Genomic DNA, 14,551 nt, shown 5'->3' on the forward strand with positions numbered 1-14,551 from the left:
TTAGCCTTCAAATTTTTCGCGGATAGCAACGGTAATGCGTCTCTCTCCGTTTCTTCTTCGTTCTCCTCTTCCTCTCGCATCGTCGTTTTTTTTCCGATATCTCGTGTAAATGCGTCATCGTCATATTCGTCATTGTCATTATCAATCTCGTTCTTCCTCACAATTTCACGTTTCACTAATTCCTTTCGCGCGGAATCGTCTCCCATACGCTCGGCGATATGACGCAACGGTTCGACAATCGGTTTGAATCGCGTTTCTAAAGCCGTCTCACTCTCCATTTTACCGGTCTTCAATGCTCTGTGCTTCTTGCGAATTGACGCGCGCGTTCTCGCTATCTCTTTCGCGGTTTTCTCACGCCTATCCACATCCGTCATCGCGCGTTGTTCGTCAACGTCTCGCCTTCTTTCTCTTTCTCTCTCTTTCCCTTTCCCTCTCTATGATAGCCGCGACGACAACGGCGATAATTATAACGTCTTACGGCACGATGTAATCATTGAATCCTCGCCTGTATCTACCGTTACGTAACGCGCTATCTTTGTCGATCACTAGAAAACCGTATCGGTATTTCCAACACGCGCGACACAACGCGTAAAAATCATCATACGACATATCAGTATTTACGTGATCGTTATATATGTGTTTAAGATTAGTGCCATCTTGTTTAAAAAGTATTAACAGATTCGCGTTATCGCGTATCAAATGTTTCGGTATTTTAGCATACGACTGGCACAGATAGAAACAATCAACGTTGGCATGTCGCCCCATAGCAAAGTATTCCCTTACAGCGTCCTGTTTATCACAAGCCACGTCGTCGAACACGAATATCGAATTCGGTAGCGCCTCGCTCGGTAAAATGACGTCGGTATTCGAATACGTAAAATAACCGATATCTTCCATCGGTTTCAATAATTTTTCTAAATATCGATACTTGGGCTGATGTAACGATTTTGAATAAACATATACGTTCTCGAATCTCACGCCGTGAGGACTCTCCAGAAGACTTATCAACACGTTTGTTTTACCGCAATTAGACGGACCGCAGATTACGCAACGAATTGCGGTTGGTAATAAATAACCGTGTTTCCGTTGTTTCTCATTCATCGAACTCGTTTTACCGTCGATATTCGACACTCTTATCGCGATCGGTTGACGCACGAAACGCATCGTTTCTCTCTTTTTACGATTTTTCATCCGTTGTCGCGAGCGACTCCAGTGCGCAGACTCGCGCGCGCACAACGGATAAAAAAGAGAGAAGAACGGTCGCGTTGTTAGTTCGATTGATGACGGCAGCGATGACGTGATAAAATCGCGCACTTTTGACGTCCGCGCTCGACGAATTGTGAAACGATATATAGATTTATTCGTTATCTACGCACAACGAATCGATATGTTTATTCTATTGGTGAACGATTCCGATATTCTCGGACTCAGTGTCGATCAGTTACAATACGTTCCGAAAAAACTCTTACTAGACAAATATGGCTGCTTCGTCGATCGACTGTGGGAAAAATTGCCCGTACATTTGAAGAACGATCCCGATATGGAGCAATATCGGCTCTGTCATAAACATCATAATCAACCGTGGCAACGAGATCACATTGATGGTCCGCCACCGATGATTAAAGATTGTTATGCGTGCATAAAAAATAAGACGACGATCGTATGAATTACGCGAAGGACATCGGTGGTAGAGGTTTACTCAATAAAGCTATAAATACTCTTCCATTCGAACTACATATACCTGGATATCAGTTTTGCGGTCCCGGTACTCGTCTCGCGAAGCGACTCGCGCGAGGCGATCGAGGGATTAATCCGTTGGACGCGGCTTGTCGCGAGCACGATATCGCTTATTCGCAAAGCGACGATCTTGCCGATCGGCACATCGCGGATCGAGCGCTCGGAGCGAGAGCGTTCGAATGTATTCGAGCCGGAGATTCGACTTTCGGAGAAAGATTAGCGTCATCGGCCGTATGGGCAGCTATGAAGGCGAAATTAGGAATGGGTATGACTGGAACGCGAAGAAGTGGCGGCAAGAAGAAAACGAGTACGAGAAAGAGAACGAGGAGCCGAATTCTTCCTACGGCGAAACGCGGCGGCTTTTTACCGCTGTTACCCGCACTCGGGGCGTTAGGATCGTTAATCGGTGGAGCGGCCGGTGTGACGAAAATGGTGAGCGACGGCAAAGCGTCGCGTCGACAATTGGAGGAGCTGCAACGACACAATCGAGCAATGGAAGGTCGCGGTTTATATCTCGCGCCTTACAAGCGTGGCGGAAGCGTCACGAAAAGGAGAAAACGCGTGGTTAAGAAAAAAAAAAATCGCGCAAACATTGAGTAACGTTGTAATTCCAATTGGCGTTACGACGAATGAACAATTGAATCGCGCGGCCTTGTGCGTTCGTGTGCGTCACTTCAGAGGTGTATTTATGCGTAACGCACTGCCCGCGCGAGTTCGTCGCAATGAAAGTGGTATTGTGAATCTGGACGACACCTCGGGACCAGGTACGCATTGGGTGGCGTATGCTAAAAAGGGAAAAGAGGCGATCTACTTCGACGCTTTCGGCAATCTTCGACCGCCGCGAGAACTAGAACGTTATCTCGGATGCGATACGCGTATCGCATATAATCGTGACTCTCAACAAACTTATGATCAGAGTGTTTGCGGACAATTGTGTCTGCGTTTTCTTCGACAAATCGATTGGAGAGGAGAAAAAAAACCTTTCGGTATCTAATTATAATAATAACGTGCGTCACTATGTCGTTGATTCTTACATTAACTGGGAGAAGCAGCGTTCTCACGGCGAACTACTTTCCACCTTTAGATTTGAGCGACAACGATTACGAGCTCGGTTTAACTAACTTTGAAACCTACAATACAATACCGAATGTGAATGTTTCGAATAATAAATTTTATTTCGATGATAACGACGAAATGATCTCGATTCCCGAAGGATCATACGAGTTGCGCGACATAGGTGCGTATTTGAAAGCGGCAATTCTTCACAAACGACGACGACGACGACCGGAAGATAAGTCTAAAAAAGAAAAAAACGACAGCGACAACGACAGCGAATATCTGTATGACATCGAGTACGAAGAGGAGAATGAGAGTGTCGACGGTAGCGATGGCGGCGGAAGCGAGCGCATTTTCTCGCTACGCGGTAACGACAATACCATGAGAAGTGAAATTAAATGCGCGTATCGAGTTAATTTCGACAAACCGAATAATATCGGCTCGTTATTAGGTTTTTCCTCGTCTCGCGTATTACAACCGAATAAATGGTACGCGTCCGATAAGCCTGTGAACATTATTGCGGTTAACACGATTCGCGTTGAATGCAACTTGACGACGGGCGCGTATGTAAATGGAAAATCTGCGCATACGATACACGAATTCGCGCCGAACGTTCCACCGGGATATAAAGTGTCGGAGATTCCAACGCAGATGATTTATCTACCGGTTATCGCGCGACTCGTAACCGATATATCGTTGCGCGTCGTCGATCAGAATGATCGATTGATCGATTTTCGCGGTGAAGAGATCACGATTCGTCTGCACGTACGGCGCAGACGATAAAACGAACGCGAGTGAGTAAGATGTGAAAACGGGAAAGGAGGGGAGAGAGAGAAAGAGAGACATAACGATTCGCGCAATGCTCGTCGTGAGTGAATTTAATGCTGCGAAGGCGCGTCGCGGCATCGGCAACCATAATCGTATCGTCGAAACTCGAATCGAACGTTCGGGGGGGGAGAAGAATGTTAAAGGATTGTCCGCCTCCAATATCGCTTTTCTACGATCTATGGGTTTCGTTGTACCGAAAATCGCGCGATAGTTCGACATTATGCGTGACATTTTGAATATCGACGGAGAACCCATCTTCGATGATCGCATCGTGAAGATTGAGAGTCACACGTATAATCCATACGCCAACACCACTTTCGGATACAGTGACGAGATACGAATACCTATTCAACAACAGGATCTGTATACGTTGCCATGCGAGAGTTTTCTCTATATTGAGGGCAGACTACTAACGAAAAATGCTCCATCGGATCGACAACCGCCGGTATCGGGTAAATCGGTCACCCCCTCGATACCGCCACGGTTGGTAAATAATTGCGTGGCCTTTATGTTCGAAGAAATACGCTACGAACTCGACGGCGTGGAAATTGACCGTAGTCGCAATGTCGGAATAACAAGTACAATTAAGAATTACGTGTCATTGACAAGCGAACGAGGAAATATCTTGAAGAATGCCGGATGGGATTTCGCAATCGGATCAAGCGGCGTCGCAACAACGGACGACTTCAACTTCTGTGTTCCTCTCAACACGCTATTAGGTTTCTGCGAGGATTACAAACGTATTGTTATTAATGCGCGTCACGAATTGATTTACGAGCGCGAAATGACCACAATTGTCTGATATCGCACGAGGAAAACGAGCCAAGAGTAGAACTGATGAAGATACAATGGCGTATGCCGCACGTAGTGTTAAATGACATTAATAAATTGTCGTTATTGCGCACATTAGATAGCGGTCGATATCTAAGTATGCCCTTTCGCTCGTGGGATCTTTACGAATTTCCGCTATTGCAAAGCACAACCAAACACTCGTGGGCCGTAAAAGCGGCTACGCAACTCGAAAAACCGCGTTACGTCATTTTCGCGTTACAAACCGGAAAGAAAAATATTCTATCGCAGGACATTTCTAGATTTGACGCGTGCAATCTAACTAATGTAAAATTGTATCTTAATTCCGATTTTTATCCATACGACGATGAATTTAGATTTCGATAAAAATAGAATCGCAATACTATATGACGCGTATACGCGATTTCGACGAACGGATCTATTACGGATCTAAAAACGACGGGACAATTCTAACTATGAATAAATTTTTATATTGCGGCCCGCTCGCAGTAATAGATTGTTCCCGTCAAAACGAGGCGATTAAGAGCGCCACCGTGGACGTTCGTCTAGAATTCGACTGCAAAGAAAATGTTCCACCCAACACCACGGCGTATTGTCTCATCATTCACGATCGCGTGGTGGAATATAATCCGCTAACGAATGTTGTGCGTAAAATTCTATAAAGCGACGCGTAAACTGTCGTCGAATTGAAAGAGAGAGAGGGAATAATGAGACGGAAGCGGTGAAACGAATAAACCGCGGGTCTTTATATATATAAGACTGTGGAATAAATAAACGTTGATCCCTCTCTTTCGACCATGGCAGCGGCGACGACGGTTACGAGTAATATCGCGATACCAATTTTCATCGATCTGCAAGGTTTTATTGTCAACGAACGATTCGTAACGAAAGAAGTGGCGATACTCGCGAACGGTAGAGATCTAACGCATCACGTCTTTCGCGCTCCGATGTCATGGAATTTATTGACGAAAGGTGAAAAATCGCAAGCCTGTTGGTTAACTTTGAATCATCATGGATTCCATTGGACCGACGGATACGAATATAAATGTGTTAGACAGATCATCCGCGACGCGATATGTCGCGCGTCGAAGAATCTTAACGCGGACACTACTACGACAATTTATGTCAAGGGTCATGAAAAGAAGAAATGGTTGGTCGACATTACGGGAGAAGTTGCGGAGCAACGCGATATAACAATCGAAACTATCGACGCCGATTACGAGGACATCGGACCTTTACGAATGCTGGCCACGTCACACGCCTATCGTTGCGCTTACCACACGAAAATTTGCGCTTTAGAAAACGATATGTAAATAACGATATGTAAATAACGATATATATTTATATACAATATTTTTTATATCTACAATTAATCTTTAATGTATTATTCTTTTCTACATTAACTAAATAGTTAAATATATATATTTACTCATCTAACGTATTACGATTAAACGTTCATACGCACATCGTCTTTCTTCAAACGCGTTTATCTTTAGTATATAATATTCTTTCCATATTAACTAAATAATTAAATGTAATATTTACTCATCTAACGAATTATCTTTAACTTGGCGTATATGTGTTACGATTAAGCGTTCATTCCTCGATCGCTAATTTAATACGTCGACTGTCAAGGATTTCAGCCACCGGCTGACTCTAATTGAATGTATTATAATAAAAAATTGTACAATTAAACGTACGATTCTCACGCACTCATATATGCACGTCGCCCTTCTTTTTCTCCTCCTCCTTTTTTCCTCTCTCATCGATCGATCGATCGATGCTCCATCGCGCTTTCGCGAATTCGAGCGACTCGCTTCCGTGCGCGCGCTCGCAAGAGTCATGACGCGCGTCGCGATATCGTTCGTGTTATCGTTCGCGCTATCGACACTTCCGTTTGTCGTCGCTACGTCGCTGACCGATAGCGATATCGCGGAAGCGTTTCATTATCTGCGAATTTACGGCTATCTGGAGAACGATGAAAATCAACAATCGTTGGATAACGCAACCCTTCTAAGCGATGCATTGGCATTATTTCAAGAGTACTACGGTCTATCTGGAAATGGAATTCTAAACGTGGAAACAATTCGCATAATGCGCAAACCGCGATGCGGCGTCGCGGACATTCACAATCACAGCTCATTAACGCGAAAGTGGCCGAAGACGCATCTCACGTGGAACTTTAAACTAGCAAATAGAGAAACTCTACGCACGACTCAAATGGCGTTCGCTCTATGGTCCGAGCATTCTTCGCTAACGTTTTCGCGCGACACGTTACAGCCCGATATACTGATATCGTATCAATCTGGCGTACACGTGTACGAGAACGATAAGAATGGAGACTCGTGCCCGTCACCGTTCACGGGTCCGGGAGCGGCCGTCGCTCACGCATTCTTTCCAACGGGAACGATCGATTACGTAACCGAGGTACACGTCGATGAATCGGAACCGTGGCACATCGCGCTAACGAGACCTCCATCGAATAGATTGTATCTCCTTCAGACGCTGACGCATGAAATCGGTCACACTTTAGGTTTAACTCACAGTCTGAGAGAAGATTCAGTCATGTACGCTTATACGCCTACGGAAGACAAACAATTTCCGCTCAGATTGAGCATAGAGGATATCATAAGTATACGAAATCTCTACGGATCGTGGAAAACTTCGACTCCATCTACAACGACAACGACAACGACAACGACAACTACAGTAGCACCGACAACTACAGTAACGCCAACGACCGTGAGAACGACAACGACGGCTCCTACCAATACCATTGATCTGTGCGCCTTAAAACGTATAGACGGAGCATTAATTATGAATCATCGCTTATACGTCGCGCGTAAACGCAACGTATGGTCGATCGATATAAAGAGAAAACGTTACGGCTCGCCCTTCTCATTCGCCGACTATTTTAAATTTTTCCCTCGCGATATCGCACGTATATCAACCGTGTATCAGAAACCCTCGGGAGACATGTGATATTCGCGAACGGCTCTGTTTATCTCACCGATTCGAATTTTCAACTCAAAATAGGATGGCCGAGATCTATCGAGCACATCGGATTTCCGCACGAGGCTAAAATAAACGCTGCGATAAACACACACGGGGCGCAGTTACGTTATATATAACGACGATAAGATAGCCGAGATGAACGATTGCGCGACGACAATTATGAGACACGGCTCTCTATGGGATACGTTTTCCGGGATACCGTCCGCAATAACGGCGGCTTTTCGTCACATTGACGGTAATCTCTATTTCCTCAAAAAACACGATTATTACGCGTACAACGAATTCATCGACGCGATAACCTCAGCCGGTCCTTTCGATCTCAATATACTCGGAATAAAATGTCCCGCTGAAGGCATTCTAAATCAATTACAGGAACTCGTTTCCAAGATATATCGTCTAAAATACGTATCCGCCAACAGACCGGAAAATGATGATAATGATAACGACGACGACGACGATAATGATGACTACAACGACAATTATGCGGGAAACTTTAACACTTAATGTTTTTAAGATTATTATATCTTTCGCGTCGTTCTAAACCGCTTCCTCGTCTGGAATGCACATCAGCCTAGAAATTGAAAATCGTTATATTTAACGCATCGTTTTCCAAACCGCACTTCCGTTAATCGAAAAAAAAACAATGAGTATATAAGGCGCATCTCGATCGCGACGAGCAACATTTTTCGCAGTGCTCGAGATTAACGCGCATCTCTCAACGTCGAGGTGTTTCCAACGAGCATCGATTCCTTCTTCGCGAGACCGATCATGTTCGCGGGAATCGGACAGGAATATCGCCGAGTCCTCGGGGATCAAAATCAATCGGCGCCGCAAACGACGACGACGACATCAGCAGCAGCAATGTCCAATCCCTTCGTCGCGCCTTTGCGTCGAGACGAGGACGATACCCAGGACCCCTGCGACACTCCGCCCGCGGAAAAAAAAGCCAAATTGTACACCGAAAACGAGTAAGTGTACACCTCGCGAATTATCTCGCGGGAACGTTTTCGATTATCTTTCTCTAATCTTTTTCCTCATTTTTTCAACAGATGGATGAGAAATTGGATGTTTAAACGCGAGATCAATTTCGCGAAACATCCGATTCGCATATTAGGAAGACGATACGCGCTGACTAAAACGTCTTACAAGTACATCGACATCGCTATCGTCGTAAAGCGAGAATCATACGTCGATATCGCTCTAGGAGACTGTCACGGAAAAGAGATCTCGTTGACGGCAGATATGTGGAAAGATCTGCTCGCTCTACGCAACGATATACTACGGTATTTCGAGAACGACTCCGAAGATCCGCATGCTCCAACGTTCGCGATAATCGGAACCGCGACGATTCGATTCGGCAAGATAAACAACCTCAAAACACTACGATTCGAATCGGGAAAGAATCGCATATCCATGTCGCAAGCTACGGTAAAAGCGCTGTTCGATCTCGAATTATGCGTGAATCGCATCGTCGCGACGCTAACCGGCGTGCTCGAAACCGTCGACAACAAACTATCGAATTTCATCGATATCGCGACGCAAATCGATCATCCGAATGATATTCCGGAAGGAATTCGTCAACACGAACACTTCGACGCGATTTAATCGATTGCGAGTTACACGCTCTCCTTTTCGGACTCTACTACAGTTTGTAAAACAATTTATGTATCCGCGCATATAAATTCGAATGAAAAAAAATATACGCCGCTAACGCAATCCCATTGACGACTTATGTACTCACACATACACATGTAAAGTTAATCGAATAAATAATAAAAAAAATATTTTAACACGAAATTCGTCATCTCTCCTCCTCCTCCTCCTTAAAGACGAACACCTCTACGCGCAACATATTCTCCCGATACATCGAGTTTTCATTCATTCATTCATAAATGGGAAACGAATACCGCTTAGATTAAAACGAGGAAATACGGAGCGGAAATCCGTTCGCGACCGCTTATCGCTCTCCCCTTAATCTAACCGCGCTAACGCGCTAATGCGTTAATGCGCGATGCTTTCAGGAGGATATATTAATCCTGCGATTAAATCGTTCTCCAGTTTTATTCGAGAGAGAAAGAACGTACAACAAACCGAAATGAATAACATCAACAATAATCTCTACTCTCTATGGAAAAAAGACTTCATAAATCTATTGTTTTGCATCGTAGCAAAAGTGATATTCTTTTGGAAGGTAAATAATGTTTTTTTGTATGAAAAAAATATACGCGCGTATATAATATACGAGTATATCATTTTTTTAAAGTCCTCCGTCGACGTTGAAATTCCAAAATTCGTGAATATCGAACATCGGCGCGAAATACGAGCGGAGCGATGGAACGCGCGACACGATCTCGAGGAGGAATGGGGCGACACTCCGGAAGGCCGTCGAGACAACGAAATTAACGGATGGAAGTACCACGACATCTTCAATCTACGAGGCCTCTTCGAGATGCGAGATCTGTACGAGGAAATATTAGAGATAGAGAACATCCAATACGAGGAGAGACGAAGGAGAGAGGAAGAAGAGGAAAGAAGAATAATAGAGGAACTCGTGGAACGAAGAAGACTACGAGAGGAAGAACTATTGAGACGGTTACGATTGCACGTAAAGGCTCCGGGAGGCTAAAACTCGTAATTTAAGACCTGAAATATACTTATTATCAAAATTGACAAACACGCTATGCGAATTAACGATCCGCACTTTTTTTCAAGAACCGTACTAAACAGCTAAGAAACCGAAGGATAGAGCGAGCGTCGATCTAACGAAATAATAAAAAATATTTTTACTCGAAATTCGTCGTTCTTCTCGTATTATTATCGCCCGCTTCCATCTCTCTCCCGCTCCTGACGCGCGTACAAAAAAATACAATACGCGCAATTCGTATCCAAGACAGATACGCCGTATTGTTATCGGCTTCCCCTTCCTCTTACGGAGGTCTCTCTCGCACGCGCTAACGAACCGACGGCGGCTCGCCCCTCGCCCCACCCTCAGCCGCGCGCCCTCGCGCGAACCGTTCGCCCGCCGGCTACGCAAAATTTCACTTTTTTCCTTAGGCGGCGACCACGTTGTTGGACGGGTTGCGTCCGAGCGGCGCGCGTTGGACGGGTTGCGTCCGGGCGGCGCGCGTTGGACGGGTTGCGTCCGGGCGGCGCGAGCATTACCAACCTAACGGATAATTCCCCCCCCACGCGACTGCACTTTTTATTACCAACCTAGCGGATAGAGAGAAATCCCCCACCGCGCAGCGCATGCGCGGTTCCCCACTAGGGATATCTATTTTTAGATTTTAATTGAGTTAGAACCAACATAGCTCCCCTACTTCCATCTATATATTATATATTTTTTTCTCTCTTTTCTGCCTTCTTTTTGTACCATTTTTTTCTTTTCCCGGCTCCTCTCTGGTTGAGAAATAAAGACGGATTGAGGGACCGCAGCATCGCCTTGGTCAGTTTCTGTCCTCCCAAACCTTTCCTACTGTTACGCCCCATTAGGGTAAGGAATCCTCTTCGCTTCGGCTATATTTTGGTTTGTGGTTGCATGATCTTGGTGCCGTATTGCATGTTCGTGACCTGGATGGAAGTGACTGGAAGCGCAGACGTGGAGAAGAGTGGACTAATCTTGAAACTTGAGTTTAGGAATTTAGGAACATTAGAAAGCTGACGGCTGTCGACGTTGGTCGATAGCCGAGATCTCCTCGGTCCTCTCCTAGGAGGGGGGAGTTGTGACGTGACGCCTAGCGGTCCACAAGGATCGCGAGATCTGACCGGGAGAAACTTTTGGGCCCTCGTCCTCCCCTGATTTAGGGAGAGAGAGCGGATTTTGGGAGGCGGGAGTAGATTCGCCTCCCTTGCGTAAAGATTCATTTTTTTTTGCGATAATAATATTAAGATTAGGCGCTACTGCGATGGGGGACGCTAGCGGGATCTCACCCGGTGACTCGACCCGGCGCAAAAGACCAGGCTAAAAGATACGGGACGAGCGGAGGCGCCGACTGAAAGGAGAACGCCGAGCTAAGTATCCCTCTCTACTCTCATAAATTGTAACGTCAATTTAAGACTTCGCTGCCGCCCCTGTAAACCTCCATATACTCAGCAGGTACGAGGAACAATCGCGGGGAAGGTGGACCAGTAAATAAGATCGAACTCCGGAACCCCGAAAACGGAGCTTCGACCGAATTCAGCGCTACCGAAGACCCATAACAGTCACGGCGAGCGGCTACCGGAAAAACCCCTCACACCGGGCTTCAACTGGAGGGCCAAAGAAAATCTGAGAAGAGACAGGGTTGCGACAGGCGCGAATACGATCCTGAAGGCCGCAGGATTAATTGAGAGGCGTGACGATCCTGAGGGTAGCGGAAGCGCCACAAGTGGCCTAATTATGCATTAACTGGCCGGCGTGAATCCGACGGGCCTTCCGCTCGTCACTGTTCGGCGGACCGGCGAGGAGTACGACGGCCCAAATCCATCGATTTCTCACGCGGATGCCGAGAGCGCCGAGGACCTCACGGAGTCATCGGTGAGACGAGCGTCGACCCCATCGGGCCGTTTATCGTTTAGATTATCAGGTAGAAGTAGCTCGAACAGGATCGCTGCCGAATTGCTGCCGTTAAAAATTCTTTTCGTGAGACGAATTCATGCTTTCGGTAATTGCGCATTAACGTATGGCGGTCGGCCGACATATCTTGTTCGAGCTCAAGTAAAATTAAGTGCCCTCTCTCCCGCGTATGCGCCGACAGTCAAATTAATTGTCTTTCTTGTTACGGTTATTGTGAATTTGTGAAAATCTTTGTCCGCTAAACTTTCGATTCGACGAACTCACGCACAAAGGCGATTGTGATATTCGATACCCGGCAACTGCGTCGCGGCGTCGACTTGCATATTTCCGAGACTCGAATCGTTCGGTACCTTATTATCGTGTCTAATTGTTCGCGTTTTGATGTCATCGTTTATATTGTATAAATTCGTATTCGCTCCATTCTTTCATTAACGCCGCAGATTTGTATATCCGACTCGCATCTATTATCGATTCTGTTAACTGCGTGTGCGGCAAGTAGATCCATTACTATAATCGATCATTTATTTTCATGGCTACAGACGGATGCCACTAAAGGAGCCGACACCGCGAGGTTCATGATTAAAAGTTATTTGGGGTTCGTAGCTGCCGAAACTCTAACAAGTCTCGTTTAGCGCGGAATTCCGGGACTTTTCTTTTATGCTTTCTTTCTGCCGCGTGACACGTGATACCGCGGTGATCGCGCTCGAATGCCGGCCCGTCGCTGCCGGCTAATAATCCGATAATCAATGGTATAAAATCGTTCTACATCTACGCGAATCTGTCTGCCGTCGGAATTTATTCATATGTTAAATATATTAATTCTTGTTACTATAAAATTATGTTTTATTTGCAGCCACCTTGTATTCTCGATCCTTCCTTGTGAAGTATTAAAACGGACCGCCCCTCTGCCAATTTCGAGACGAGGCTAGTCGAGCGTCCGTCGCGATCCTTTTGAGAGCTTTGCATTTTTTTTGTGTACGGCCGATACGGTAAATTTTATTAGATCGGTGCGGATTACCGCACCTGGCGCCCATACATTCTTTTGGAGAGAAACGTTTTGTTATATAAGGAGATCGCGCCGAAGGTGTGCCGTGGGCCAAAATCACCGGCCCAGTAATATCAACAGCCCTTAATAAATTAACGGTCACAATGTATACTGGGTGTTAAAAAAGTCTAGACACGGTCGAATATCTCGATAAGGAAGTTTTACTAGAAAGTGTTTCAGACAAAAGTTGTATGGTTTCGAGGGGGCCATAAGAAGGTACCATTGGTTTGACCTTGAAGAGTCATTGGAAGGTCGCATGAAGGTCACCTTCAATTTTTTAAACGGAACACTATATTTTTTATTGAACATTTTTGTAGCTTATCTCGAGGGCTTTCCAAAACACTATAATTAAGTTAGTTTTCATTAAGTACTTTCCGAGTTATGAGGCTTGAAATCATTTCTTAATTTTGCATAAACCATAAAATATCTAGCAAGATATTCATTTTTCGATTATCTTACCTTAATACTTTTATGTACAAAATAATGAGAGGAATCGATTGGTGTAAAGAAAACACATAGTTGTTTTTAAGAAAAAATATGTAATTGTTAATTGCAAATCAAGCGACGCGGTAGCGTCGCGACGCCAAGTACATAAAAAACAAGTCCAAGCATTGAGTTGAGAGTCACTGTTCTCGACGCGGCGCTACCAAGTACCTTATCCGGAATTTCGCGTCAAGTAAACTTTCGGTTAAGATATTTAATAAACTAAAGCCGTAATCAAAAATCTAACGACACTTTTATAATATAATATGAGTACAAGCTTTCGATTGCGACCTGTTTGAATAAAATCGGTGCAGTCAATCCTGAGAAATGATGATCGAATATCAGAGTTGTGACATTTTTCGTTTTTCTCCTTCTTTTCCTCCAGGTTTAGACTCACGTACATATGCTCGCACGCACACACGCAAAGCAATTTTGTCCCTCAAGCGGCGTTTACACCGCTGCGTATACGATTATTGCTTCGATATGTACAATGCTTTAAGAGACAAAATCATATGTGTGCATGTGCGTACATACGTGTGATATGTATATGTATATGTGTACGTACGTATGAAAGATAAATTTATTGAAGTATAGTGTGGAATAGTGTAACAAGGAAGAGAAGTGACACGTCAAGCAGTCAGGTTACTTGTTTAAAAACACAGATTTTAAGAAATAAATAAGAGTAAAAAATAAAAGTATAGTGCAGAACAAGGAAGAAAAGTAGTGTGTAATAACATACCAAGGAAGAGAAGTGACATATTACAAGTTATTATCAAGCGACGCAGTAGCGTCGCGACGCCGAGTGCATTTATTAGTAAAAACACAGATTTGTGACACTTAACGACAACTAAGTGGACTGTGATTCATCAATCAAAAGGTAAATATTGTGAAATTTTTCTCATTTCTGTTTAGATTAGACATAATATATTTTGACATATTATATTAATAAAGAGAATAGACAGTTATCATTTTGTGGAATATAATTATGTAATTTATAATTATATATATATATATATATATAT

At 44.5% G+C, this 14,551-nt stretch overlaps 3 protein-coding genes across 3 annotated transcripts; all 3 read left to right on the forward strand.

Annotated features, from left to right (window-relative positions):
* The first annotated feature begins 3,841 nt into the window (after positions 1–3,841).
* On the forward strand, positions 3,842–4,423 carry LOC145960103 (uncharacterized). The gene has a single exon (XM_083079373.1). It carries the CDS (start codon positions 3,842–3,844, stop codon positions 4,421–4,423), a length of 582 nt encoding a protein of 193 aa, XP_082935499.1.
* A 1,850-nt stretch (positions 4,424–6,273) lies between these two features.
* Positions 6,274–7,413, forward strand: LOC145960104 (matrilysin-like). Its single transcript, XM_083079374.1, has one exon. It carries the CDS (start codon positions 6,274–6,276, stop codon positions 7,411–7,413), a length of 1,140 nt encoding a protein of 379 aa, XP_082935500.1.
* An 801-nt stretch (positions 7,414–8,214) lies between these two features.
* LOC145960766 (uncharacterized) lies at positions 8,215–9,051 on the forward strand. Its single transcript, XM_083080461.1, has 2 exons — positions 8,215–8,414; positions 8,496–9,051. Exons 1-2 carry the CDS (start codon positions 8,215–8,217, stop codon positions 9,049–9,051), a joined length of 756 nt encoding a protein of 251 aa, XP_082936587.1.
* Positions 9,052–14,551: the final 5,500 nt, after the last annotated feature.

Source organism: Camponotus vicinus, unplaced genomic scaffold (genome assembly GCF_025532165.1).
Source record: "Camponotus vicinus isolate PSW18456_S1 unplaced genomic scaffold, iyCamVici1.0 SCAF_10, whole genome shotgun sequence".
In the NCBI taxonomy this organism is placed as follows: Eukaryota; Metazoa; Arthropoda; class Insecta; order Hymenoptera; family Formicidae; genus Camponotus; species Camponotus vicinus.

Coding starts and splice junctions, on each gene's coding strand:
- LOC145960103 (XM_083079373.1), top strand. CDS start 3,842: ATGCGTGACATTTTGAATATCGACGGAGAACCCATCTTCGATGATCGC.
- LOC145960104 (XM_083079374.1), top strand. CDS start 6,274: ATGACGCGCGTCGCGATATCGTTCGTGTTATCGTTCGCGCTATCGACA.
- LOC145960766 (XM_083080461.1), top strand. CDS start 8,215: ATGTTCGCGGGAATCGGACAGGAATATCGCCGAGTCCTCGGGGATCAA. Junction 8,415..8,495: donor AAATTGTACACCGAAAACGA/GTAAGTGTACAC, acceptor TTTTTTCAACAG/ATGGATGAGAAATTGGATGT.